The following is a 26368-nucleotide window of genomic DNA, read 5'->3' on the forward strand; positions in this document are numbered from 1 at the left end:
CACCAATGATATTGTTGTCAACACTGAAACACCGTTACATCTACACTAATGGTATTGTTGTCAACACTGAAACACTGTTACATCTACACCAATGGTATTGTTGACAACATTGAAACATATTTGTGGTGGGTTCAACAAGGGGATCAGACTTGATATCCCAGAGTATAATGGATCAAACAAACTAGAAACTATAAGATAGAACATATAAAACATTTAGACAAGCTATATATTAGGATACCATGCTAACTAACAATATCTAACACTTCACAGTGGGTAAAGAAACGGACAGCAGGAAGAAAAATAATTGTTTGAAAAAATATCTGATAAGATGAATCTCAAAAAAAAAACCCCCACTTTAAGATCCATCTTAAGGCATTTCAGTTTATCAGGAGAGTAATTTCAATTTGTACTAATAATATAATGATAACATGCAATATCAATCATTATATAGTACTTAATAATGGATCAATTTCTTATAATATTGTGTGCCATGACCTCTTCATTAGATATTGATCACCATTAAAAATTATGAATAAAGAAATAAAAAGACTGAAAAAAGAAATCATGCATGACATGCTCATTACATAAATGATATGATATTTTGCAAAGTGCATATTTCAAGAGATTGTGGACAAAGAAGTGAGAGGAGGAAGCATATAAAGAAGAAGCTGAGAGATATATCCCTGCTACCTTTCCCAGTCATTTTTTTGTTGGAGTCTATCAGTGAAAGTTTCCTCTGGACAGCAGCTGCATCAGAATGGTGACAACATACACAACTAATCTCTACACTGACAGTACAACAATCACAAGTGGATACCTCTCCACACATACAAAGCCTTTCTCATACAAAATCTTATATTTCTTTTTTCATATAATAGTTATTGGTAATCATTTGCATATAATTAATGAACCAGAAAGCTGCTGAAGGTCTATTATGAATTCATAAATGGCCAGCAAAGAGACAGAATAAATGACAAAAAATAAAGCAAATAACTTTAATGGTGCAACATGTTCTGTTTTTAATGAACATTTCTACAAAATAAGAAATCTGATGCTAGTACAGACAAAGGCTATATTACAAAACATGCTAACATGAAACAGCTATATGATGAAAAAAGTGCATGGTACCTAACATATACTGGTAAAGCAATATCAGTAATGTGAACAAGTATATGGTTACAGATATTATACTGGAAATGTTATCCTTTAATTCTACTTACTGTATATTTTACAGTTTAGATATTGGATATGGTATATTAATTAAAGATAAGTAACAAATCTTTGAAATATTTGAACAAGTTATTTGAAAAATTGAGAAAAGAAAAGAAGTAAATGCTATATTGAGTTTGGAATCACATCATTGATCATATGGGCAAACAGTTCCAGGCTCAATCTGAAGCCAGTAATACATTCACCATCAATAAGTGAATTGTATTAGTACTTGCTGACAAACTCTCATAGAACTTAAGCTTCTTGTGATCAAATCTATCTTCTTTTGTACAAAAGAAACTTTGACAAAAAAGTCTAGTCTATTTACCTCGTTCCTTGTGTATCTCTGTGTCAGTCCTCATGTTAAGGATGATATCAACAGCCCATTCTATCTGATCCACTGCATCCTGGAGAGGAAACTCGTTGTAGTACAGCCACTGACCAAACTCTAATAGCAGGTCCACTTTCTGCCATTCATTACTGGCACTCTAAAACAGAAAGTAAGCATTTGATTTAATAGTATACGTAACATGTTTTAGTACAATCACTGACCAAGTCCACTTTCTTACTAGCATTCTTTGACAGAAACAGGACACAACTCTCTTAAATGAACGTAATTAACAATGCACAAAAACACACATTCTAATCATTTTCTAATTCTGTAATTCCATCAACATGCGAAAATTAAAATTTATATATGGCAGTCTGAAAAGAATGAAGTATCACATTGAATAATCAACACATATGCCTACCAGAGTTTTTTCCTTCATTCTTGGAGCATAAAACAAGGGACATAACTCTGTAGTGTCAGACATAGCTCCAGGTATACCTATAAACTTACATTGAGAGCCTCAACAGCCGCTTGGTAAGATATGAGCTGCTCCAGAATTTCTTTAGAACTGAGAGCTACTCTCCTCCACATGTGAGCCACATAGTCCTCACTCTCGTCCTAAAGTCAATAGAGAAGTATTACTACAAAACTTCATTGTAACTCATTTGGCTATTAATGGTGTAAGTACAGTCTATATATATATATATAACTTTTTTGTCGAATTTCAAAATATATGTTTAACACCTAAACTGCAAGACCAATGGTACAATAAAGAAAATTTTATACATAATGATACAGTATTAACAACAATCATGATGATTTTTTAAAAAAAAATTTCATTGGTCAAGAAAGAAAATCTGAGGAACAAAGGGACACAAGTTAGTATACTAATGGTACCGTTCATCATCCATCCAAAATGTCTTGATATTAATTATGCTAGGGGCAGCAAACTGACATAAAAGACAGATGATGTAGTAACAGACCTGTATAATATTTTTTCATCATTTTAAGAATATACTGAGTGAATGATGAACAGATGCATGCATGGATCACATAAAACATTGTAGAAATGTGTTCATCACAGTGCCAGTACCTAGCCAAACTGGGTAACGTGTGAGATGTGATACTTGAGTCAGCAGTGTCCACACAGATATCATTACCATCACCAGATAAAGAATGTGCATATCAACAAGTCAGTGATATCATGCAAAAGTTTATAGATAAGGATTTTTAAGAATTTTCAAAAAACGTTTCATTTTTATTTGAATGGGAACCAGCATGAAATTTATATTAGTACACTTTGGAGCAGCAGACCACTGATGATACCTTAAGTGGAGATAAAATTATTAATTTATGTACACACTGTAAAAAGGAATTTTTATAAGAACTTTGATAACTCTAGTTAATTCAATATTTACTAATTAAAATCGGGAAATCAACACATATAATCCCTTCTTAAATCTAATCTTATCACTAAGACCATGTCATTATCCGACCCTCATTATCAAGTAGGTAACTATTTTTCCTAATTCGAATTTACTGTAATATCAAGTTTTAAATATCAAAAGAGTCTGATAAACAATTTCAAGAGATTTTTTTCAATCATAAAATCTAACCACAGATATGTGTACAATGACAGTGTTTGACACCTAGACATCCTTCATGCGCACTGTGTCCTCCTCCAACTAAAGCAGTGAAATACTACTGTCATAATAAGCCAGCAACATTTGGTGTGTGACACTGATTTTACTGATGGTTATACAATATATCACTTAAAAGCAGTGGTAGATATTTCAACACCCAAACCTTGCGAACTTTGCTGATTGACAAATCATCAAGGTCTTCCTGTCAGTTGTTAGTCAAACAAAATGATGATGGAATAAAGACATACATATTAAATATAAAATCTATATATATGAAAAAAAAAATATATGTTTTAAAGCATATATTACAGAGGAAATATGTGTTAGTACGATTTATTACTGAAAAAATTTCAATAAAAAAAAACCCAAAACATTTGAATATGAAGGTATGAGATCAAACTATACCTACAATAATACATTGTGTTATTTCTTTGTTAAATTTAATTATTCTATAATAAAAAGTTTCTGAAAAAAAATAGGATGAAGATTTGGATAATCAAAACAACAAAATTAATCCAGAAATATCAAGTCAATTGGTAAAAATATTGCCACTCTCTGATTGATATAAGTATATGTAATATTTAAAAAAAGTGCAGAAAAATCATCACCAAAAGCCAGAAGTAATAAAATTTGATATTTTCAGTTTGTGTGTTAAAACTGAAGCTGGACAATGTATGAAATTAACTGATTTCTCTTACCTTAAATTTCTGGATATCCATATTGACGCTTCTACCCAACTTAGCCTTAGTCATCACACGATGCTTAAAGATCAGTCTGTCAAATAAAAATAATGAGTCTACTGATTTTTAAGGTATTTGTTTTTCTGAAACAAAAATCTAACTACATCATTCCAACAAAAGGAGCCTCTTCAATTTCATCCTTTTACAAACGAAAGGATTTACATGAAACACAAGAAAATCATCTAGAATTCTTTTTATTTCTTGAAAAGTGGGGATTAATCTTTATGTTTTTTTACCAACAACACACAATCCCTAGAAATGTAAACTGATGTTAACTGATAATGACACCAGGTTTACCATACATATATACATAAGTAGGTAAGTATAAGCATTGTTATTCCTAAATTCTGACCCTTACTGTCAGAACTAAAATCTAAACAAGGAGCTGCAAAGCCTGGCATTATCCCCCTCACCCAGCTGTTGGTGTAAAACCTAAATATGATAGATATATTCCACCTTAAGACCTAATACAGTGAAAGCACTAGTGTAAAATGTAATGTCATCTTTCGTCAGTTAACAATTTAATTTCCTTTCATCTCCTCAACTTCAACATTTTTTTTTATATATATATACATAAAGTTTATAGTAAGAGTTCATACCTTGATGCAGGTCTTGTGTGTTTGACTGATATTTGAATAAAGCTTGGTATTGTCCATGAACAAATTTATGCAACACTATAAGTCGTACAAGAAGTCACAAGAAATTGAAAAATTTGATGGTAACAGAAAAAATATAAATAATAAAATGTTCTCAATAAAAAAAGGCGCAACTAGGGCACTAACCTAATACAGAAAGTTTTTTGGAGTTAAGTGGAATGGTTTCGAAGAAAATGTTTCCAAGGTAACAGGAAAAATATGAAAAATAAAACGTCATCAAAAGCAAAAGGCAGAACTAGAGCACTGGCTTAATATATAAAGCAAGTTTTGTGAAGTTGAGTCAAACAAATTTGAAATTACAGCCTGGAAAAGACCTTCGACGGACGGAATGAACCCAAATTAATATCCCTCGCAAGATAATAAAAATTGGGAGTTTTAAACATAATATGCTATTTATTATAGCACGAAAGTTATGACAAATAAAGGAAGTGTTTCTGAAGCTACTTACAGTCTGTGTTTGGTCCTCGGCATATCAGTGATAGCCTGGTCCATAGCAGCCAAACCTTCCTCCCATTGTTTCTGGTAAATAAATGGAATTTTGTTTCAAGTATTCCTTAAAGCACCAATTGTTAACAAAAGTTTCAGAGTTCATGTCTGTATACAAATATGTTGCATAAGAAAAGAACATACAGTGACCACTGTCTTATAGTCTTTATTATCCTACCTTGTCAGCATAGGACTGGAAAAGAACTCCATACAACGATGCTCTGAGGGTCAGGTCATCCTCGGGACTCCCAATGGTGGAGCTCTGTGGCTTATCATCCACAGCCACTTCTGCTCCAGTACCTCCATCTTCCTCCTCATTTTCCTTGTCTTCCTGTTTCTCCTAAAGTTCAAAGAGGTTTATAAGTGGGTGTATATAACTTAAAATTCCAACAAATTGTAAAGCATTGTTGAAAGTCCTAGTAGTGTTTTTTTCTACATTGTATATTATTACCAGTATGTTTTATTCCAATTTTCTTTGTGATAAATAATGTGAATTTTTTCCTGATCATTAAGTAATATCTAATAATTTACCATCAGAATTTCAAATTTTTTTTTCCATCCATTTCTATAATTAATATCTCAGTCAGATTAATTTTTTGGAACACTAACATTTTCAGCTTGGCCTCACATCAGTTATTATTTTGACATGTAAATCAACATTAAATGAAGGCCAGTTGTTTTCCTACCTCTGCCTTTCGAACAGATTCAGCTGTAGTGGTAATGCAGAAGAGAATGGCTTTGATTGGCTCTCGTAGGAGTTCTCTTTCAATTGGCTGACTGACAAGAGGCATGCATGCGTTCCAGTAATGTCTGGCTGCAGTCATCACCATCTCATAGTTGTCAGCATTCCTGGCAAATCTGGGAGGATTATAATTGAAATATGTATACAAGGACATTGAGTTGAAACAAATGAGTATGATACATAGTTCAAACTAAAAATTGAACAAACCATATCACAGTGAAATTGGTCAAACACTGTTGACCATTATACTGTGGTAAACCTCCAGTCAGTACAAATAGGCAGGAAGTTTGAACTTAAGATTTTTTCCATAAAAAGTTATTAGCATCGTAGTAATCTCTTCATGTGGTCACTATTCACTATATTGACCTGGCACTGCTGCTGGTGACTAACACACTAAATCAATGAAGGTGACACAGTAACACTGACCTGCCACTGTTACTGGTGACCTAACACACTAAATCAATGAAGGTGACACTGTAACACTGACCTGCCACTGTTGCTGGTGACAAACACACTAAATCAATGAAGATGACACAGTAACACTGACCTGCCACTGTTGCTGGTGACTAACACACTAAATCAATGATGGTGACACAGTAACACTGACCTGGCACTGTTGCTGATGAATAACACACTAAATCAATGAAGGTAACACTGTAACACTGACCTGGCACTATTGCTGGTGACTAAAACACTAAATCCATGAAGGTGACATAGCAACACTAACCTGCCACTGTTGCTGGTGACTAAGACACTAAATCAATGAAGGTGACACAGCAACACTGACCTGGCACTGTTGCTGGTGACTAAGACACTAAATCAATAAAGGTGACACAGTAACACTGACCTGGCACTGTTGCTGGTGACTAAGACACTAAATCAATAAAGGTGACACAGTAACACTGACCTGGCACTGTTGCTGGTGACTAAGACACTAAATCAATGTAGGTGACATAGTAACACTGACCTGGCACTGTTGCTGGTGACTAAGACACTAAATCAATGTAGGTGACATAGTAACACTGACCTGGCACTGTTGAGGAAAGCTTCCATGGCCTCTCGTCTGATAGCATTCTTACCAGCCATGTTGTCCACAAGACTTTGGCCAAGAAGACCACTAGCATAGCTTAGCATCTCCTGCTCCACCATATACCTGTGGCTGTAAATAAAGACACACACTGAGACCAAACTGTCAACAAAAATTGATAAAATCTGACAAGGCTGTCAACAAAAGAAAATTTACCAGGTGTGTTGGAGCAACATGAATGCCTGCCAGTAACCAAGGAGAAATAAAAACTTTCCAATACTCTGGCTTTGTTAATATGTGAACTCATGACTCAAAAACATTAAAGTTCTGCCTGTTGAATTACTTGTAAAGAATCTGAAATAAAACTTATTTCTACCTGTTGATCTTTTTTTTTGTTTTTCTTTGTCAAATTCAATAACAGGCGCTAATACAGTTCTTTATCTGTATCCATTAAAGAGTAAATGAGTGGAGACAAAGTAATGAAGGAAAGATTGAATGAAGGACAAGGGTAACACTATATTCCCCTGACCATATAATAGCAGCAGTCAAATGATGTATCGATATCATACAGGGAGTTCTCAAACCTTTTTAAATGACAACCCAATTTTAGATATATACTTACGCCTCCATCTTCCTGTTCTTTGGCTGAGTACCAACTGTAGCAAAGCGTATAGCTTGTTTACTACAGCGGACAACAATGGCATGAAGTTTCTGAGCGTAAGCCAGAGAGGTCAGTCTTGTCCACATCTGTAGCTCCATAAACTTGTCTGACCATGTGCACTCATCTAGCCAGTTAGCTACCTGTATGGATGAAATCAATTAAAAATTATACAGAATTTTGTTACAGTGGATCATAGGTTCCATTTTTGCCCAAATATCTTTCCTGTCTTTGCCTTGAATTAGTTTTTGGGCCAAAATATCAACCCTTGACAGAGTTAGATTTATATTGTACATAACACAATAATTGATTGCAATTTTACAACCTGCTGCACTTCTATACATATAAAAGATCATCACCATGTAAATATGCAGATTTGAAAAACTGGACAAAAAGACTGACAGGTGGAATAAATAGACATTATCAAGTATATTATACCTCTCTAATCATTGACATGGGGCTCTAATCAACCAACAGAATTATATATGTATATCTTCTTTAATATTCTACTTCATATTTACACAATTTACCTCTGCAATGGTTGGTGTGTCCTTGAACTCCATAATTCCATTCCGGTTAACAGTCAGCATCTCCATGGCAACTATGGCCCTTGTCATCTGTCTCTGACCTTCTGTGTATGGCTGGACATAAAAAGGTAATTAATTCTATTCTTATGCTTTCTGTCACATTGATATATAACTGATTAATACTTCAGAGAAAATTTATGTCAGCTTTGCTTAGTTTTCAATTCAATGAAGATATTTGCCAACAGCAATCTATTTTTCATCATAGAATATTGATGACTATTGGTTAATCATCAAGTTTAATATCAACAATTGGTTCAATGTATTGCTATAATTTGTTTTTCCATCATTTCTATTTGTCCTTTCCTACAGTTCAAACTTATATAAGGCAGAAGAGTTATGCATTAAGCCTACCTCATCATCAGCCCCTAAGGTTTTTGGGATCTGCACTTGAGCCATCTGTTTGGCCAGCACCCAAGTCTGTAGGAGTGGGACACGAGCTGCGATGGGAACAACATGGAGTGGAACACTGCCATTGGTCACATCTATGGCATACTCACAAACCTGTAATAATTAGGAGATTTCATGTGGAGTGTCTGTATTTACTATTTGGACAATATGCTATAAATTTAACAACATCTTATTCATTGAGTATAACTATATATTCCTGCCTTCTTGAATCATTAACAGCAATCAATTTTTAAGTGGAAAATAAGGTTGGGGTACAGAATTATCCCAAGCAGGTTTGATATACATGTGTACAATGTATAAATATTGTACCTACCTCTATAGCCTTCTTTAGGTCTGGAGCGGCCTCGGGATTAATGCTGACAGTTAGGACTGGTTTACTCTTTGCAGCACCAGCAGCAGCAGGCTTGCCCTTCTTACCCACCTCAGGAGATGGTACAGGAGTTGGTGCAGATGCACCGTCTTTGCTTGGCTCAGCTGGAATCCAGGGCTTCATGTAGGCATATGCCAGTGCTGTACAAATATTCACTAACATCACTGTCTCCCTGGAAGACAAAGGACTAAGATTTCAATCTGTACTATAACATAAACAAAAGGCCCATAGGACCTCCATCACTCACATGTATCTTCTTGACTAAAAATGCTTCATCAAAACATAAAGTTAAAGGAATTCTCAATATCCAAGCACACAACATATTTATTTTTCTATCAGGGCCCGTACCTCTGTCCCTAGAGAAACAGCCAAACAATTGATACTTCAAACCAAGCTGAGACAGAATCCTGTCATTTCTATAGAAAGAAGAATTTTAAAGAATTTCTCCTATTTCCCCCATAATGGTCCTACCTCTCCAACTTCAGGGGGTCGAAACCCTCTGTTTACACAAACTTGATTCCTCTTCATCAAAGAATGCTGCTGACACCAAGTTTGGGCAAAATCCATTCATTCCTACAGGAGATTTTGGACTTTCAAGAATTTTTCTCTATTTCCACTATTTGGCCCCATCCTTCTTCCTCAAGGGGCCAAGACCCACCATATATACAGTGAATATTATTCACTCATGATTAATTCAGACTAAACTTTGACAAAAGCTAATCCTTTCTAAAGGAGAAGTAGGATGTTAAAGAACCTGCAAAAAAAATTCCACTTTTGGGCCCCACACCTCAGGACCTTGTGGGCGAAACCCACCAGTAATACAAAATTGGTTCTGCTTTAACCTAGGATCTTTCTGACCAAATTGGTAAAATCTGCCCAGTCATTCATGACTTGTAGCAATTTCTGAAGAAAAAGTTGGCAGATGATAAACGCCCACAGTATGGCATAATCTTACTGGTCCTTTGGATCAGGTGAGCTAAAAACTAAATATTGTTCACAAAACTCTCAAAAAACAGATTGGTCAATTGCTGCCCTTAATCTGTTGGAGGAGATTAAATACCCTGCATGTCCTATCTTTCGCAGACCAGTCACAACAGTGGAAAGTGTATCCATGATTTCCCGATGTCGAAGCTGTGTGAGGAGATGGTTGTTGTAGTTCCAGATGTATGCTCCAGCACTACACACTAGCCAGGGCTCTATCAGCTCCACACCTAGTTCTAGTCCTCGCAGGAAACTCTGAGTACCATCCTCTGTCAGCAATTTGATCCAGTCACTGTTAAACATAGAAAGTGTTGGATATTTTAACAGTTATCAGTGTACTCCTGTTATTAGCCCACACTTTTTGACACAATGTGGAGAACAAGGCTCATTAACAGGACAATGTATTAACACTTGTTCTCATTTCTAGATATCTGCCTACTTTTACGAAGTCAAATAAACTGGGGAGAGTTCATAAAAAGTCATGGGCCCATTGTATTGAATTAATATGGTAAAACATATACAGTTTTACAAATATTTTATCAAAAAGTAATAGCATTAAATACTAAATATTGGAAATACTGGAATATTTCATAGCCACAGAGCTGATTAGATCCTATAAACTAACCAGTACTCTATCCAGTCTGGGTCCTCCTCCGGTTTTTTAGCTACATATCCTTTAGGGCGCTTACTCTTGTCCACGGGAGGAATTGGCATATCATTTAGTTCAACTCCTTCAGACCGCAACAAGTGAACAATGGCCTGAAGAAAAATACAATTCATAAAACATACTAATCATACATTTTACAGGCAAAACTTCCCTCAATATTCAAATCCCTTTCTGTTATGAGTTACATTTCTTCAATGAAGCTGCCAGTTTGTTTAAATGTCAGACATCTTAACTTGCAATAAGTTCAATTATATCTAATTTTTCTCACCTACATATTTCATCATTATCTCAGCATAGATATAGGAATTAAAACTTCTGTGAGTGTAGTTACCTCCCCTTGAACAAACGAGACTTCTGCTAACATCCTGATGAGGTCCTTGTCATATAGTGGGACAAATCTCTCAGGACTAGTTGGACGACTGAGGTTACGTCCCTTTTTCTCCATTCCTTCATAAGAGGTGGCTCCCTCTGCTAGTGTGGACATTACTGACTCTTTGGGGCCACCAGTTGCTGATTCCTGGCCCATCTTCATAGATGACTCCTGGACCATTCGCATAGATGATTCTCCAGCTGCCCCCATACTGCTGCTGGCTCCACCATCACGCCGTTTTTCAGGCTTTGGGCTGCAAAATTACAAATTTCAACAGGATGATTTATACAGTTTTTCTGTATAATTTAAGACTGAGTTTTTTCCATTCCAAAAGTAAAATATTTCCTTATTCAAAAAGTGAAATACAAGATTTACTTCATACCTTTCCATTTTCTTTTCCGGTAGGACATTTTTCCAACGTCCGTCATCATACAATAGACAAAATCTGGCAGCTACACGACATACGTCCCAGACTTGCTGTTTACGGGCAGTTTTAGCAAGGTCACCCCAAAGCCGTGCCCTGCAAAATCACACAATCCTTTAGAAAATTTCATAGACTAAAATTTAGGTCAATGAAATTTTCAAATGATTCATTTATAACTGTTGAAATAGTTTTGTTGTTGATATGAGTATATTTGGAAAAATTTAGATACACATGTAATAACATCAATAAACATAATGAGGACAAGGGGGATAACTCACCTTTCTCTGTCATTTTCATCACCCAGTCGCTTTAGGTGGCCTGCAGCTTTTTTAACACACTTGTTAAACTGGCGTGCCTTGTTTGATAGCTTCTTTATCTGTGTGAGTGGAGCTTTCCCACCTGTCACATCTACAACAGGTGTATGCATCTGTCTAAGCTTACTGATATCAGAATTAACCTAAACCAATCTCACACAAATCCATCACCTCTTGAATACACTGTTGATAACAACATGCTATCCTTAAATTAGGGTGATGGCACTAAATAAGAAAGAGTTCTAACTAAAAACTAGGCCACAAACTGATCTAAAGTATCCACAACATCTTACTTATAAAACTGACAAATCAAACATATTTAAGAAACGTTTTGAAAAATCTTTACAACTATATAAATAAAATGAGATTGTTTATATCCCTATACTGCTTCAACAAGCTGGGCTCACTGCTTAATGAAACTGATAAGTTTGTCAATTTTTAACATCACAGCCTGACAAAACTTATAACACTGTACTGTTGTCAGTGTACATACTAACAAACATTACATGATTGGATAATTTATCGATTATACACTGTGTTTACCCTTCAGTGAATCCAGAGGTATGAAGTAAAGTGGTCAAATGGTCATTACACATAAAGAAATTAGCATTTATTCGCTAATTACATACTAGTTCACCTAAATTTTCATAAAATGATAAGGCCTTGTGTCATGTTTGTTTCTGATCTTTAGTAGAACACCTTGGTTAAATGTTTGGCTTGATTCCACTGACAATAAAATTACTATATTAAAGACTGAAAATTTTGCTTTTCCCTCTGACAATAATTATCATTGGATTTTCATTCTATAGCTTCCATTATTGCTCTGAATTATATCAGTAACTAAAATACAAGCATTCATAAAACCTCAGAAAGCAAATAATTGTAAATCATTTAAAAACTGGGAATGAAATGAATTGTCGTTTGTGGAAGGTAATTTTTTATATTAAAACCAGTACATGTAATTTGTGACATCAATACATGTAATTTGTAACACCAATACATGTAATTGTGACATCAATACTTTGTGACATCAATACATGTAATTTGTGACACCCATACAAGTAATTGTGACATCAATACATGTAATTTGTGACACCAATACATGTAATTTGTGACATCAATACATGTAATTTGTGACACCAATACATGTATTTTGTCACACAAATACACGTAATTTGTGCCTCCAATACCTGTAATTTGTTAATGTTCTATACATGAATTATGACACAAAACTTCCAAATTTTATCGTTTATAATCACTTGATTTCAATTGATAGCAATGGAATGATACGATATCAATTTTAAATGTATTTGCCAATTAGTAATCAGTTTCCTTATTAAAGTATATTATGTATTTACAGTTTTATGGTTATAACGTCAGTTTTAATCAAGCATTAAATAGCTTGTTAAAGTCATGAAAAAGAATGATTTCATTACATTAATTAAGATATTGAAGTTATTTAGTACAATGTAAAAGTAGAGTACACTAATCCAGTTTTAAAAAAATAAAATCTGAATGACACATTACAATTCTCTTTTTTCAAACATATCTAACTAATAGTACAAACATTTCCAGAAAAATCTCAGAAATCTTCAACACTAAGCCACACAGATCTCAGACTGCTACAAAGAGTATCCTGCAAAGGCTTTAAGAAGATGAATGTTTTAAAATTCAAACAAATCTATTACCTTACATGAAAATGAAATTTGAAAATCAAAATCCACATCCCACTAATCCAATTCAAAACAGGTTTACCATGGCCACATTAGGTAATGGATGTACTACTTTGATTAGAAGGAAAATTAAGAAAGATGAGTTCAGAAAAGAAGGAAGAAATTTTATTGATCAGTTCTAACTTCATTTGACAAATTAATTTACTATAAAAATTCAAAGAGTTAAATCCAGAGATAGAAATATTTATTTTTATTTTTTGAGGCGAGTTTTACAATACTGATCCCAGGAATGGTGGTAGACACAGAATTACACTTGTAGTGTAAACATGCTAGAAGATGTGTAGAAATAGAGAGCAAGATAAACTGTCTGTGAATTCAAGCCCAAATATGGTGAATCTACCTTTAGCATGATTTGTGTCTGTATCACTATCTGGATCAAATACTCAATACACATATTACACACTTCATAACATAAACGTTCCTAATTAAACAATGATTCACCTTTTTTTTGTTATTGCAACATCCAAATTCTGGTAATATTCAAGTTTTGGGTGTGGAGAATATTTACCAAAAATAGAGCCATACATCCAAAACAATATTTGCTATTATGAAAACTGTTAACTAGAAATATGAGTACATGTACAAACTAGAAATAACAGTACAAACACAAGACAAACAAGAATTTATATGTGACAAGTTGAAACAAATCCATTATTTTAAGAAAGTGGAACAAACAATGACTCTGAGAATATAGCTGAGTACAGCTGCCTATACTACATTCACCAATCACAGAAAACTTTAGAAAAGTTTTCCAAGACGTTCTGAGAAGGTTCCTCCTAAGAAAATACAAGATGGCCGTCTGTCAGCTATTTCTAAATTTATAAATTTTCTAAATTAAGAACCACTAACAACACTGGTAGATCGAAAAAGATTCCTTCAGTACTCTCTGATACCCAGTAATTTGACCTTTCAAGCATTGTTTATGAAATGACAAACAGATGGACTGACGATTGACCGCAGACAAAGGATGACATTAACAACCCATCATGTAATGATGATGGTGGACTACCAAATGTAGAATTCTAAATCAGGTATTGGTATTTTGGTAACAAATTCTTAACAAAATCATACCATTACGAGTTTCATCCTTCCAGCATAACACCACAAAGTATCTACCCTTTCGTTTACTGCTGTCTTGACATATTTTCTCCTAGACAGAGATACAGACATATAAGATGATCTTTCAGAGATGTGGTTCAGTCTAGTCTCTACAGCTAGCTTTACCCATCAGAAGTATCAGAGATGTGGTTCAGTCTAGTCTCTACAGCTAGCTTTACCCATCAGAAGTATCAGAGATGTGGTTCAGTCTAGTCTCTACTGCTAGCTTAACCCATCAGAAGTATCAGAGATGTGGTTCAGTCTAGTCTCTACAGCTAGCTTTACCCATCAGAAGTATCAGAGATGTGGTTCAGTCTAGTCTCTACACCTAGCTTCACCCATCAGAAGTATCAGTGTCTGGCTGTGACTACTTCCTACAGTCATGTGAATGTGTTTGTCATAGTAAAGCATGCTTACATCAGCTGGTGTAGAGTGACATACTCTCCCCTCCCCACCTAAACTTCAATAAAAAATAACTATAACTTCAATGAAATCAGATCAGTTATTCTCTAAAGACGATGTTGAAACATATACTTTTTACATGAGTCAATATTCCTCATATATAGATTTGTTCTCAATTCTTTATATTTTAACTTTGTATATTTACATACTGATGATGACCTTCAGGAAAAAAGCACCAAAGTTTGTGACACATTCAGTTAAGCTAGCACCTACGCAGTGTAAACATGCTTCACCATGGATTTTAACTATCAGATTTAATTAGTAATATAGCTCATTTAGAAGTGAACCTGTAAACTCATGGTCCTTGTTCTCTGAAATAACAAAATTGTCAATAATTGCTGAATTTCTTTCAGATGAGAAAATAAAATAAAATCCTGTAAATACAATATTGAGTACAATCATATAAGCATAGTATTGTATCAAAGAATAACAGTAACTACAACAATAATTAGAAATCAGTTTTAACAATTCACACCACACAAGATTTAAAACAAACACATTGACAGATCATACATAAAGTGGCAAAAATTGCTTGTATACAACCAAACTGATCAGGTATACAGAAGTATGTAAGTCACAAGTGACAAGATATGGAGTTTGTTAAAACTAATCCCTGAACATGCCTGGGTTGTTTACAAACATGTTTAACGCAAGAAAATAAGCTGATATAAGGTACATATAAAAAACAAGGTTCAAATGTTTCTCAATGTTCATTAGAAGTACAGTGAACAGCGAAAAATTTACATCAATTAAAAAAAATATGGCTTTAATTAAACATTTACATACCCTTGTTATCAAGAGAATTCTTTTCCTCAAGGAATTCTTAATAAATATTCATTAAAGATCAATTCTTTTTGTGTAGTTAGCAGTTTTCAACATAAGATTATAAAAATGAAATTTGACTTTGAATTTAAACTTAAATAAATGATCAGTCATCAGGACAATGATGAGTATATAACAGTTATACTAGAATCTGGATCTACCATCAAATATATTTGATCAATAAACAAAGCTTTGATAATCAAGAGGTTTTAACGAAGAAAATGATGTAACATCTTATGATGGTTAAGTAGAAATTGCAAGAGGTATGTGCTATATTTCGTCTTATTATGATTAGTGTCATGAAGTTTCAGAATTACCTGAACAAACCACACCTACAAATAACATATCACACTCAGTCCCTAACATAGTGCTTTAAACTGACCTTTGGTGTCACTTTCACTGTCCAGCACTAAGAGGAAGGCGTCTGGGGCAAGTGCCTCTCCAGCTTTAACCAAAAGTGACCGCTTCATGCGAATAGTTCCTGAGTCAGCCTTTCTGGCCTGTGATATAACCATATATATGTACACATATCAAACTTTTAATGAAAATTTCTTGCAATCTTCAAATTTCTGCTGTTTGTTAGAGTATTTAATGAACATTTTTATTATCTATATCAAATCCATAAAATGTGTAAGTACTGATATATATAACAGAAGTATCTATAGCAGTTAAAAACACTGAACCAATAATATGGAAACACTGTTAATACTAATATTCTGCAAACATGCAAAAGGCATGAATAAAAATTCACATGTAACTGGTTCTTTTGCTTCTGATATATCTTTGTGACCTGCAGTTCTTACCTGCTCGATGATCATGGCCGCTATATCTTCTGGCCTTTCTGGCTGTTGGTACAGCTGTGATCTCAGCTCTAGTCTACGTAGAGATACCTCCAGTCTCTCACGGTATACATTCCCATCATCTAGAGCTAGAGCCTACAAGAGACAAGCACCAAAATCTGTGTCAGTGGTATTCAGACATATCTAGTGTTTATTCTAATCCAACTCCCTGCCCTGCATCGTACGGCACAGTAGTGACAAATCTTTGCTATTTTAGCCACAGATAAATCTTAAAAGAAATATTTGTACATGATATGACCTGCAAACTGGTTTTCCATATGTAACAGAATTTTGAAGTTATTTGAGCATTATTTACATAAATTGACAGCTCAAGAGGATATGAAACAAAGTTCAACATTAGATAAAGGGCAGAAGAAACATCTTCAACTGCTTACAGAACTTTCAGGTAACTCATTTACCAAGTTAATGAAAATTTTCAACTATAACAACAAAACATAATTGATGCCTAAGACAAAGTCTTAACCTTTTTGAGGTTGTCCATGGCCACTTGTATTTGTTCTTGATCTTCCTCACACTTGGCTAATTCTGTGTGTACCTGACACCTCAGGCTGATCAGTAAACTGTAACACATAACATAGGAGAAAATAAGAAAACTGGAATACTTGTACATATATAGTTAATGAATAAACATTCAATAGTCCTCATCTCTGCCCTTGGTGCTACAAAAAAATATTGCATACAAAAATTGAAAATCTTGAAATAATTATTGTTTCCAAGACTAGAGAAGTCATCCTCTAAAGCCAAGGCATTTATATGAGAGGTCAGCTGCCCAGAATGAACTCTTCTGGTTAACATTTTTGAGTCATCACCACAAAGCTAGACTACCTCTTCTTGTTTCTAGCCAATGGCAAAGATTTATCATCTATATCCAGGTATATCAAATACATTTGTATAAATCAAGGGACACGGTTCACACTTCTCTCTATCCTTGTATGTATTGAGGGAGGAAAGTCTTATCTCTCTCTATCCTTGTATGTATTGTGGGAGGAAAGTCTTACCTCTCTCTATCCTGTATGTGTTGTGAGAAAGAAGTCTCATCTCTCTCTATCGTGGCATGTATTGAGGAAAGGAATCTTACCTCTCTCATCCTGGTATGTATTGTGTATCTTACCTCTCTATATCCTCCAAGGCTTCTGCTACCAAAGTGAGGGGTTTGCGTGCATGGTTCCGCAAGTTGAGTTGAAGAAGTGGAAGACATAAGTTCCACTGGGTCACACATGCAGCCTGAATTACATTTGGATCGCCATGACGAATGGCATTCATGATTGTCTCCTCACAACGCTTGATAGCCTGTAACCTCAGCTGAAAATTTCAAAAAAAGTAATTTTTTCCATCATTAAAATACATAGCCATTTTAATCAGCATAACCGGATCCTTTTTTAACATTACAAATCACATCTAATTATGTACTGATCATCTCCCACTTAAATACATTTATGATCACACTTGTACAAAATATCCCATTGCTACCATAGTACTATTGTAATATCTGTTTCAATTACAGAGAATGTGATATTGTCTACAATTTGACATTATAGAATTGCTAGCAATTACCAGCTGAGATCAGTTTAAAGCTGTTCTTGGGAGTATAAAACAAACCTCTTGGTCGTGAGTGATATTTTATACAGAGTTTATTTCTTGTGTGTAATAATACATGTAATTATTATCACATTACTTTTCTTTTTCAAGAAAATATATCATTACATCATAACAATGATGGAGCCCTCTCAGTGCTACAAAAACACTATGTATCAGGATGAAGTACATTATTTAAGTAACTAAGGCTTTGAAGTGTTATGTAATGATTACTTACATCTATGACAGACTTTTGATAAGATTCTTGTTTGTCACCCAGAGAATGTAGCATTAAGTCACATTCTAATAACTCGAGCTCCAAGTAGAAGCCAGCCTCCTACAAACATATATATATAAAACACTGTCACATACATAAGGTACATAACAACAGGACAACAGATAATCACTAACAGATTGACAGCAGCAATTTTATAAAAACTTTCTTTTGTATGTAATGCAGTATAATTGTTATGTAACACAGGAAAGCATGAATAATTCAACATTTAACATACATGGTTGATAAGAGTTAGAATACACAGGTTTTATTTGGTTGCTTTCACAAGAAATTAGATCACAACAGTGGTAGGTCTGATATGACAGTATGTCAAATTATTCAGCAGTCATATCAAATTGATTAACTTCACTGCATTAATTTTCATTCTTTCTTTTTTCAAAGAAGGATGAAATGCATCTTGAATTTTTGCAGCTGAGCTTTACTTTCTTGGTATAATATAATTTAATATATCATATAATGACATGTATACTGTTTGCTCAATTTATCACCCTGTGAACAGCCAGGGTCACTTTGAGATGAGATCTCCTTATAGTAGCAGACAGCTACCTCATTGAATGCTATGTAGAAGGCCCCTGCTTGCTATAATAAACAACTGACATAACACATCTTGCTCAATAATACAACTATAAAGCACATCTCTTAACTATTTGAGAAACACAAACCTCCCTGGGTAGTGATAGAACCACACCTCTCAGATCTTCTCATAAACACAAACCTCCCTGGGTAGGGATATAACCACACATCTCAGATCTTCTCCTGAGAAACACAAACCTCCCTGGGTAGGGATAGAACCACACATCTCAGATCTTCTCCTGAGAAACACAAACCTCCCTGGGTAGGGATAGAACCACACATCTCAGATCTTCTCCTGAGAAACACATAACTCCCTGGGTAGTGATAGAACCACACCTCTCAGATCTTCTCCTCATAAACACAAACCTCCCTGGGTAGGGATAGAACCACACATCTCAGATCTTCTCCTGAGAAACACAAACCTCCCTGGGTAGGGATATAACCACACATCTCAGATCTTCTCCTGAGAAACACATAACTCCCTGGGTAGGGATAGAACCACACATCTCAGATCTTCTCCTCAGAAACACAAACCTCCCTGGGTAGGGATAGAACCACACATCTCAGATCTTCTCCTGAGAAACACATAACTCCCTGGGTAGGGATAGAACCACACATCTCAGATCTTCTCCTGAGAAACACAAACCTCCCTGGGTAGGGATAGAACCACACCCTGGGTAGGGATAGAAACACATAACTCCCTGGGTAGGGATAGAACCACACATCCCAGATCTTTTCCTGAGAAACACATAACTCCCTGGGTAGGGATAGAACCACACCTCTCAGATCTTCTCCTCATAAACACAAACCTCCCTGGGTAGGGATAGAACCACACATCTCAGATCTTCTCCTGAGAAACACATAACTCCCTGGGTAGGGATAGAACCACACATCCCAGATCTTTTCCTGAGAAACACATAACTCCCTGGGTAGGGATAGAACCACACATCTCAGATCTTCTCCTGAGAAACACAAACCTCCCTTGGTAGGGATATAACCACACATCTCAGATCTTCTCCTGAGAAACACAAACCTCCCTGGGTAGGGATAGAACCACACATCTCAGATCTTCTCCTCAGAAACACAAACCTCCCAAAGTCTGACACTCTACTATGCAGTCCCATATATTGATATAGTATTGTATATTGGTGTAATGTCGCATGTTTTGCTATATCATTGTACACAGATGAAACTTGTGTCCAGTGACATTAACCATTCTTTGCTATACAATCCATCACAACTCCTTCTCTGTGACAATATTATGTATCTGATTTCATGAAGAATTTGCTATCATCGTATTGGCAATATGATTTTTTTTCAGAATGCAATATGATAACAATTTCTTTGTCAATAGGAAAGTGAAAATTTGCCCTAAACATCTAAAATTAAACAATAATAATACAGTGACATAACTTACCTTGACAACGCATGACTTCATGTGGTTCACACAGTCCTGAGCGAGATCTGCGAAATCTAGGTCCAGACAAAAACGGCCAAGTTCCAGCAGCAAAAATGGCCTTACAAGGATGTAAATAAATCAATAATAATAACAACATATAATATTCCACTAAGTACAGCTGTAGTTATTTCACAGAAAAATAATCTTTTCATTTGAAAAAACTTAATGTTCTAAAGTGACCATGGTACCTAAATACTTCTTACCTTATAAGTATCTTTTAAGTACCTGATGAAGACCTTGCGACAAGGTTGAAACTGGTAGACAAAGTAAAGTTTCTACTAATTGATAACCCTTGAGTATGCTGCAGTTACTATTCTGTTTCTATTTTAAGTACCTGGTAAATACAATGCTAGATTTGGTCCTCAGAATACAAATTTGTGTCTGTACACATAAATGATTAACCCTCATATGTTCAACCTTGTCCTATGTTCTGTTGGAAAAGACAAGTTACACCAGTTCTTTTAAATCTTAAACTCTAGAGTCAACAAATATGAACACCAATAAGATATATCCTTACATGTAAACAAAGAGTAAGTACAACTATAATACATCAAACATTAAAAACAGAGTATCTTACATGAGTTTCGGTTTATATGAGTTTAACAACATGAATTTTGATTTTTTTCCCCATTTAACTGAGTCTTTCTGGCTAGGTAAAATGAGAACTTTGTGACAAGTTTCATAAATCTTTTATAACATGGAAATGAGTTTCTATCAATCAAATTACTGGATTACTTTTGCATTTGCTTGTGAAATAGCATTTTTTCTCAATACTGATCTCATTGTAGTGATTTCATAATTAATGCATATGTAGTTATAATGTCACAATGAAAACAATGGGAACCTTCAACCAATCAGAGCTGCACAAGATCATATTACATATGTTATTAACAACAAATACGTAATCGGTGTTATTACATGGATAACAAGGTAGTTATGCAATCAAACATTTTCTCCAACATTGATGGAGCCCACCATGTTTGGTCTTTGTTTTTCTAAATTTTTCACTTTTCTCTTCTGTTCTATTCTTTCCATTGTACTCAACTATATGTAAAATCCTTAACTGTCAAAGATAGTCACTTGTCAGCCATTTTGTTTTTCTGGTCAGTTCCAAAATTAAAGGAGCAAAACTACAGACCAAAAGGATGCTATATTTGAAATTTGAGAGAAAGATCTGTACTCCTCAAGAAATAGTGATAACAACCTCTCATTGTCAAAATCCAAGATGGCCATCTTTCAACCATTTTGTTTTTCTGATCAGTCCCAATTTTGTACCAAGGGGAATCTTCATATGAAATTTAATAAAAATCCCTCCAATACTGCTGAAAAAGCATTTACAAACATTGTTCACTGATAATAGTGTACTAAACATCATACCAATACATAATATGAGATTTAAAAGACTTAAGCTTGTGATTTATAAAAACAAAAATATTTCTACTATAAGCAGGTGACCATTGTTAGTAAAGGATTCTATCTACATCACAGGACAGGCCATTCCTTATATACCAAATGTACACAGATGTAGTAACCTTCTTAAGAGAAGAAAAAATCAAAATCAAATGAATACAAAAAAAAAAAAAAAATAACAAAAACAGACAGACATACTGTAAAAGTATATAAAGGATAGATAATGCTTCTAATGGATGTAGTTACTGCCTGTTACATTCCATTTTTTCCAAAAATTACTGATGATTGTACTTTATTTGTTTGCTTTTTGTTTCCTGCGTTTATTGCCTTTTGAAAAGTCAGGTTCATTTTGAAGCAGGGTCTAGATCTCATTGTAGTAGCTAGTGGCTATCTCAGTGAACAACATACAGAAAAGCCTGTTACACACCACCAGAACAATAAGGGTAAAGTGTCTTGTCCAAGGACACCACCACAACATCAGAGAAAGGTGAGAAACGCAAAGCACCACAAGTAGGGGGTATCCAACTATTTAGTATGGATCTTTACCTGAGGGTTTGTAGGCCAATACTATACCAAAATTTTATAGTTGTTACTAAATATTATCAATTTACATGTTTTTTTTGCTACTTCTAAAATATACCTTCCTTGTACACAGAAGAATGTCAATATTTATTACAACTAAAAAAAACAAGACTCCTGAGTGAACCACATAATGTAGAATGTCCTATTACTCTGACTGATGACCCTATTTTTTTCTATAGCTCAAAATTAAATCGTAAGTATAACCCTGTACAGATTCCTCTTCCTTTTAATCGTTAAATGTAAGGTTGGAGATTCTACCCTTGTTGATGTGTGGGAACTCACTTGTCTGGACTGTCTGCTGCCAATTTCTTTGTACTTGTTGGAGTTGGGGTTCGCCTCCCCGCCTTGGAAGGACTTCGTCTGTGTGAAAAATTTAGCCAGGGATCTATCAACATCTACAGAAATACCTACAGAATTAACTAAACACACTGTGATACTACAAGTGATACACATATCAATTAGTCTAAAACTTAAAATATTCCTTAATTGTCCAATCCAAATGTCACCTACATCAATAGTTAAACTTGAATGTAAACACTAGTTCAGTACACAACAGACATAGATGTATCTAATTCATCCTCCTTTTTCATGATAGTCCCTATATAATATAATTTAGGTGTAGTTTGCTTTAAGCTGTTTGATATTTATCAACAAAATCAAAGTGTTGTAGGATATACCTATCTTATTTGATTCAACTGGTATAGCGTATTGAAGAATTTTACAATCACTAGTGAATATTGGATTGGACAATCTCTGGAAAAGAAATGCATATCTACAATCTATTTATTCAATAAGAAACAGTAACCTGGAAATTTAACCTCAACATTCCCTTCAATTTTGCAACCATAAATTTAGTTTACGTAAAACATATTTTTAGCTTTAGTTAGCCTTGATCAACTAAAACCAACTTACCATTATTATATATAAATAGTTGTACCATATGTAAGTGAATTATGGAATTTTAGAAGGTAAGAATGTTAATATCAGTATTTTAAATAGATACTAAATTAATCTATTATTACAAAAGTAATTATATGACAGATATTTTGATTACAAATCACTTTAAAACTGTTGGTGACAAACTTTCCACACTTGTGTGACTAACCTCAATGTTATGGTTGCTTGTTAATGAAGAAAATGTAGAAGAGCAGTGATCTAGAATTCAGATCTGATCACAGTGTACCTAAAGACTAAGAGAACTTCAGAAATGCCCATCTTACCTCCGCTAAAAATCTGGTACATGGTTTATTTTGCATTTTACACCAAAAATTAACATTAAGTCCAAAATTAAGAATCTGGATATTAATCGATTTCATGTAATTTGTTTTTTTCACAATTTAAAACACTAAGATGTCAGACTTAGTCTTTGTATTTTTATACCTTTTTTTAAATATTGTACCAAGGTATCTCATGTGGCAACTTGTCTGAAGTGTGACTAAATTTGCCACGGCATTTCTGTCACCACCTTAACCTTGTGCATACATTGACACGTCGTGCAGAGTGATTGTGAAACCTTTGTCGGTCATATTGTGAAATCTGACTCGGCCAGAATGTGTGAAAACAAGAGTCAGTCAGATAATAAATCTCACCTCATCATCTCACCGCTGGATACATTGCGATTTCTTCAAAAAGTCATAAAAGGAAAATTTCTTAACATTGAGACAATAGATATTATTTAATAGGGATATTTTGATGGACTGGTGAATAAGGGTTAAAGGGAACGATACAAACTCAATGATGTAAGATGATAAGAGGTAATGCGATCACAATAACATCGGAGATTAAATTTGCTCAACTAAGAAAGCAAATGTTTCATTAACAAGAGATCCCAGTGGGATCTTGGCCCCCACCATTTGAGGATCTGTTTTCAGTTCTTGCAAATTTGTTTATTTTTTTTTTTGTTACAGGTTTTGTAAATGTTCATGAACTGGCCTTCATTGAATGTACTCAATGATGGCACAAGATATTTTTATTAAGCACCTATTAGCAAATATCATTTGAAAAAGATCCCAAAGTATTATTAGAAAGCAGTCAGTTACAGGTGGATAATGGACATGGTCTTGAATCAATATGATAGAATATCAAAGAAAATATGCTTGTGTTGTATTACTGTCGACATCCAAGATGGCTGCCTGTGGACCACCTTGATTTCAAATCAGTCCAAAAAAAGCACAATGCACAACTAGGGACCAAGGGAAACCAATACCTATGAAATATCAGAAGTATCCATCCAGTACTTCCTCAAAAATAGCGATAATAAGATTTTACTCTAAAAATCCAAGATGGCTGCCTGTCAGCCATCCTGATTTCGGATCAGTCCAAAAAGGTAAAATGCACAATTAGGGACCAAGGGGAACCTGCATATGGAATTTGAGAAAGATCCATCCAGTACATTCCAAGAAATAGCGATAACAAACTTTAACTTCCAAAATTCAAGATGGCTGTCTGTCAGCCATCTTGAATTCAAATCAGTTCAAAAAAGGTACAATGCACAACTAGGGACCAAGGGGAAACTATGGTTGCTGATTCGGGACATCGTAATATCGCTTCGTTTAATGGGAATCGAGATTTCGATATCACGACACCACGATAGCAAGAAGCGATAACACAATAGAGCGATGCGAGACCATGATAGCACATCATGTTGTCGTGATATTGCAATCTCGCTTCCCATTAAACGAAGCGATATTACAATGTCCCAAATCAGCCACCATAGGAAACTGCATATGAAATTTGAGAAAGATCCATCCAGTACTTTCCCAGAAATAGCGGTAACAAACTTTTACTTTCAAACTCCCAAGATGGCTGCCTGTCCGCCATCTTGAATTTGAATCAGTCCAAAAAATCTATAATGCACAACTAGGGACCAAGGGGAAACTGCATATGAAATTTGAGAAAGATCCATCCAGTGTTTTCCCAGAAATAGCGGTAACAAACTTTTACTTCCAAAATCCAAAATGGCTGCCTGTCAGCCATCTTGAATTCAAATCAGTCCAAAAAAAATACAATGCACAACTAGGGACCAAGGGGAACCTGCATATGAAATTTGAGAAAGATCCATCCAGTACTTTCCCAGAAATAGCAGTAACAAACTTTTACTTCCAAAATCCAAAATGGCTGCCTGTCTGCCATCTTGAATTCAAATCAGTCAAAAAAAAAAAGGTACAATGCACAACTAGGGACCAAGGGGAAACTGCATATGAAATTTGAGAAAGATCCATCCAGTACTTTCCCAGAAATAGCGGTAACAAGAATTGTTTACGGACGGATGGACAACGGACCACGGACGCAGGGCGATTTGAATACCCCACCATCTGATGATGGTGGGCTTAAAATTCCATCAACAACGTTAACTTGGTATCTACATCCTCATCTCTTGGACCTCACACTTACAATACTAGACTTCAGAAAAGCATTTTTCCAAATATTAAATAATTCAATTATGAGATTTGGAAAAAATGATGAGGAAATTTTAATGATAATGGTACAATTTCATGTGTGATTATGTACACACATGCACCCATATATAAATATACCACCGGACTCTCTCTTACATTAAATTTGAATTAATGTTGGACTAAATTATATAACATGAACTTTGTCCCTAGACATCATTCCTGATGTCATATTGTGTTGTCACAAGGTTTTATCAGGTGGATTACAGTACAACTGATCCTCTGATCCAAACCTACAGTTCATCACAACCAAGCTTTGTCCAAAAATTACCAATATGGGCTCTCTCTCAAAATCATGCTATCATGCATTATGTAAGCGATAAGCCAATGAAGCTGGAGTATTCATTCTCAACATATTTTTAGATTTTTTTTTATAATTAAAGAATATCTCCCAAATGTCATTTCATCAACTATTATCTTCACATCTGGAA

General features: G+C 34.8%; 1 protein-coding gene across 1 annotated transcript in view; it reads right to left on the reverse strand.

Moving 5' to 3' along the window:
- Nucleotides 1–26368, reverse strand: part of LOC132552617 (cilia- and flagella-associated protein 46-like) — a 58448-nt gene that overhangs the window by 24655 nt on the left and 7425 nt on the right. Inside the window, exons 10-34 of the mRNA XM_060216805.1 lie at nt 22765–22842; nt 20449–20548; nt 18402–18500; nt 17700–17890; nt 17052–17148; nt 16532–16663; nt 16111–16228; nt 15194–15217; nt 11578–11707; nt 11258–11395; nt 10837–11128; nt 10464–10597; nt 9918–10130; nt 8801–9029; nt 8431–8580; nt 8023–8133; nt 7457–7635; nt 6835–6966; nt 5752–5923; nt 5244–5405; nt 5028–5098; nt 3882–3957; nt 2051–2158; nt 1538–1697; nt 691–747 (exon numbers count right to left, since the gene is read on the reverse strand). Coding sequence (XP_060072788.1) covers nt 691–747; nt 1538–1697; nt 2051–2158; nt 3882–3957; nt 5028–5098; nt 5244–5405; nt 5752–5923; nt 6835–6966; nt 7457–7635; nt 8023–8133; nt 8431–8580; nt 8801–9029; nt 9918–10130; nt 10464–10597; nt 10837–11128; nt 11258–11395; nt 11578–11707; nt 15194–15217; nt 16111–16228; nt 16532–16663; nt 17052–17148; nt 17700–17890; nt 18402–18500; nt 20449–20548; nt 22765–22842 — 3353 coding nt within the window. The remainder of the gene's footprint in view (nt 1–690; nt 748–1537; nt 1698–2050; nt 2159–3881; nt 3958–5027; nt 5099–5243; nt 5406–5751; nt 5924–6834; nt 6967–7456; nt 7636–8022; nt 8134–8430; nt 8581–8800; nt 9030–9917; nt 10131–10463; nt 10598–10836; nt 11129–11257; nt 11396–11577; nt 11708–15193; nt 15218–16110; nt 16229–16531; nt 16664–17051; nt 17149–17699; nt 17891–18401; nt 18501–20448; nt 20549–22764; nt 22843–26368) is intronic.

This window comes from Ylistrum balloti, unplaced genomic scaffold, assembly GCF_031769215.1.
Source record: "Ylistrum balloti isolate Yb309-2 unplaced genomic scaffold, AGI_CSIRO_Ybal_v1 Utg370262, whole genome shotgun sequence".
NCBI classification, from domain to species: Eukaryota; Metazoa; Mollusca; class Bivalvia; order Pectinida; family Pectinidae; genus Ylistrum; species Ylistrum balloti.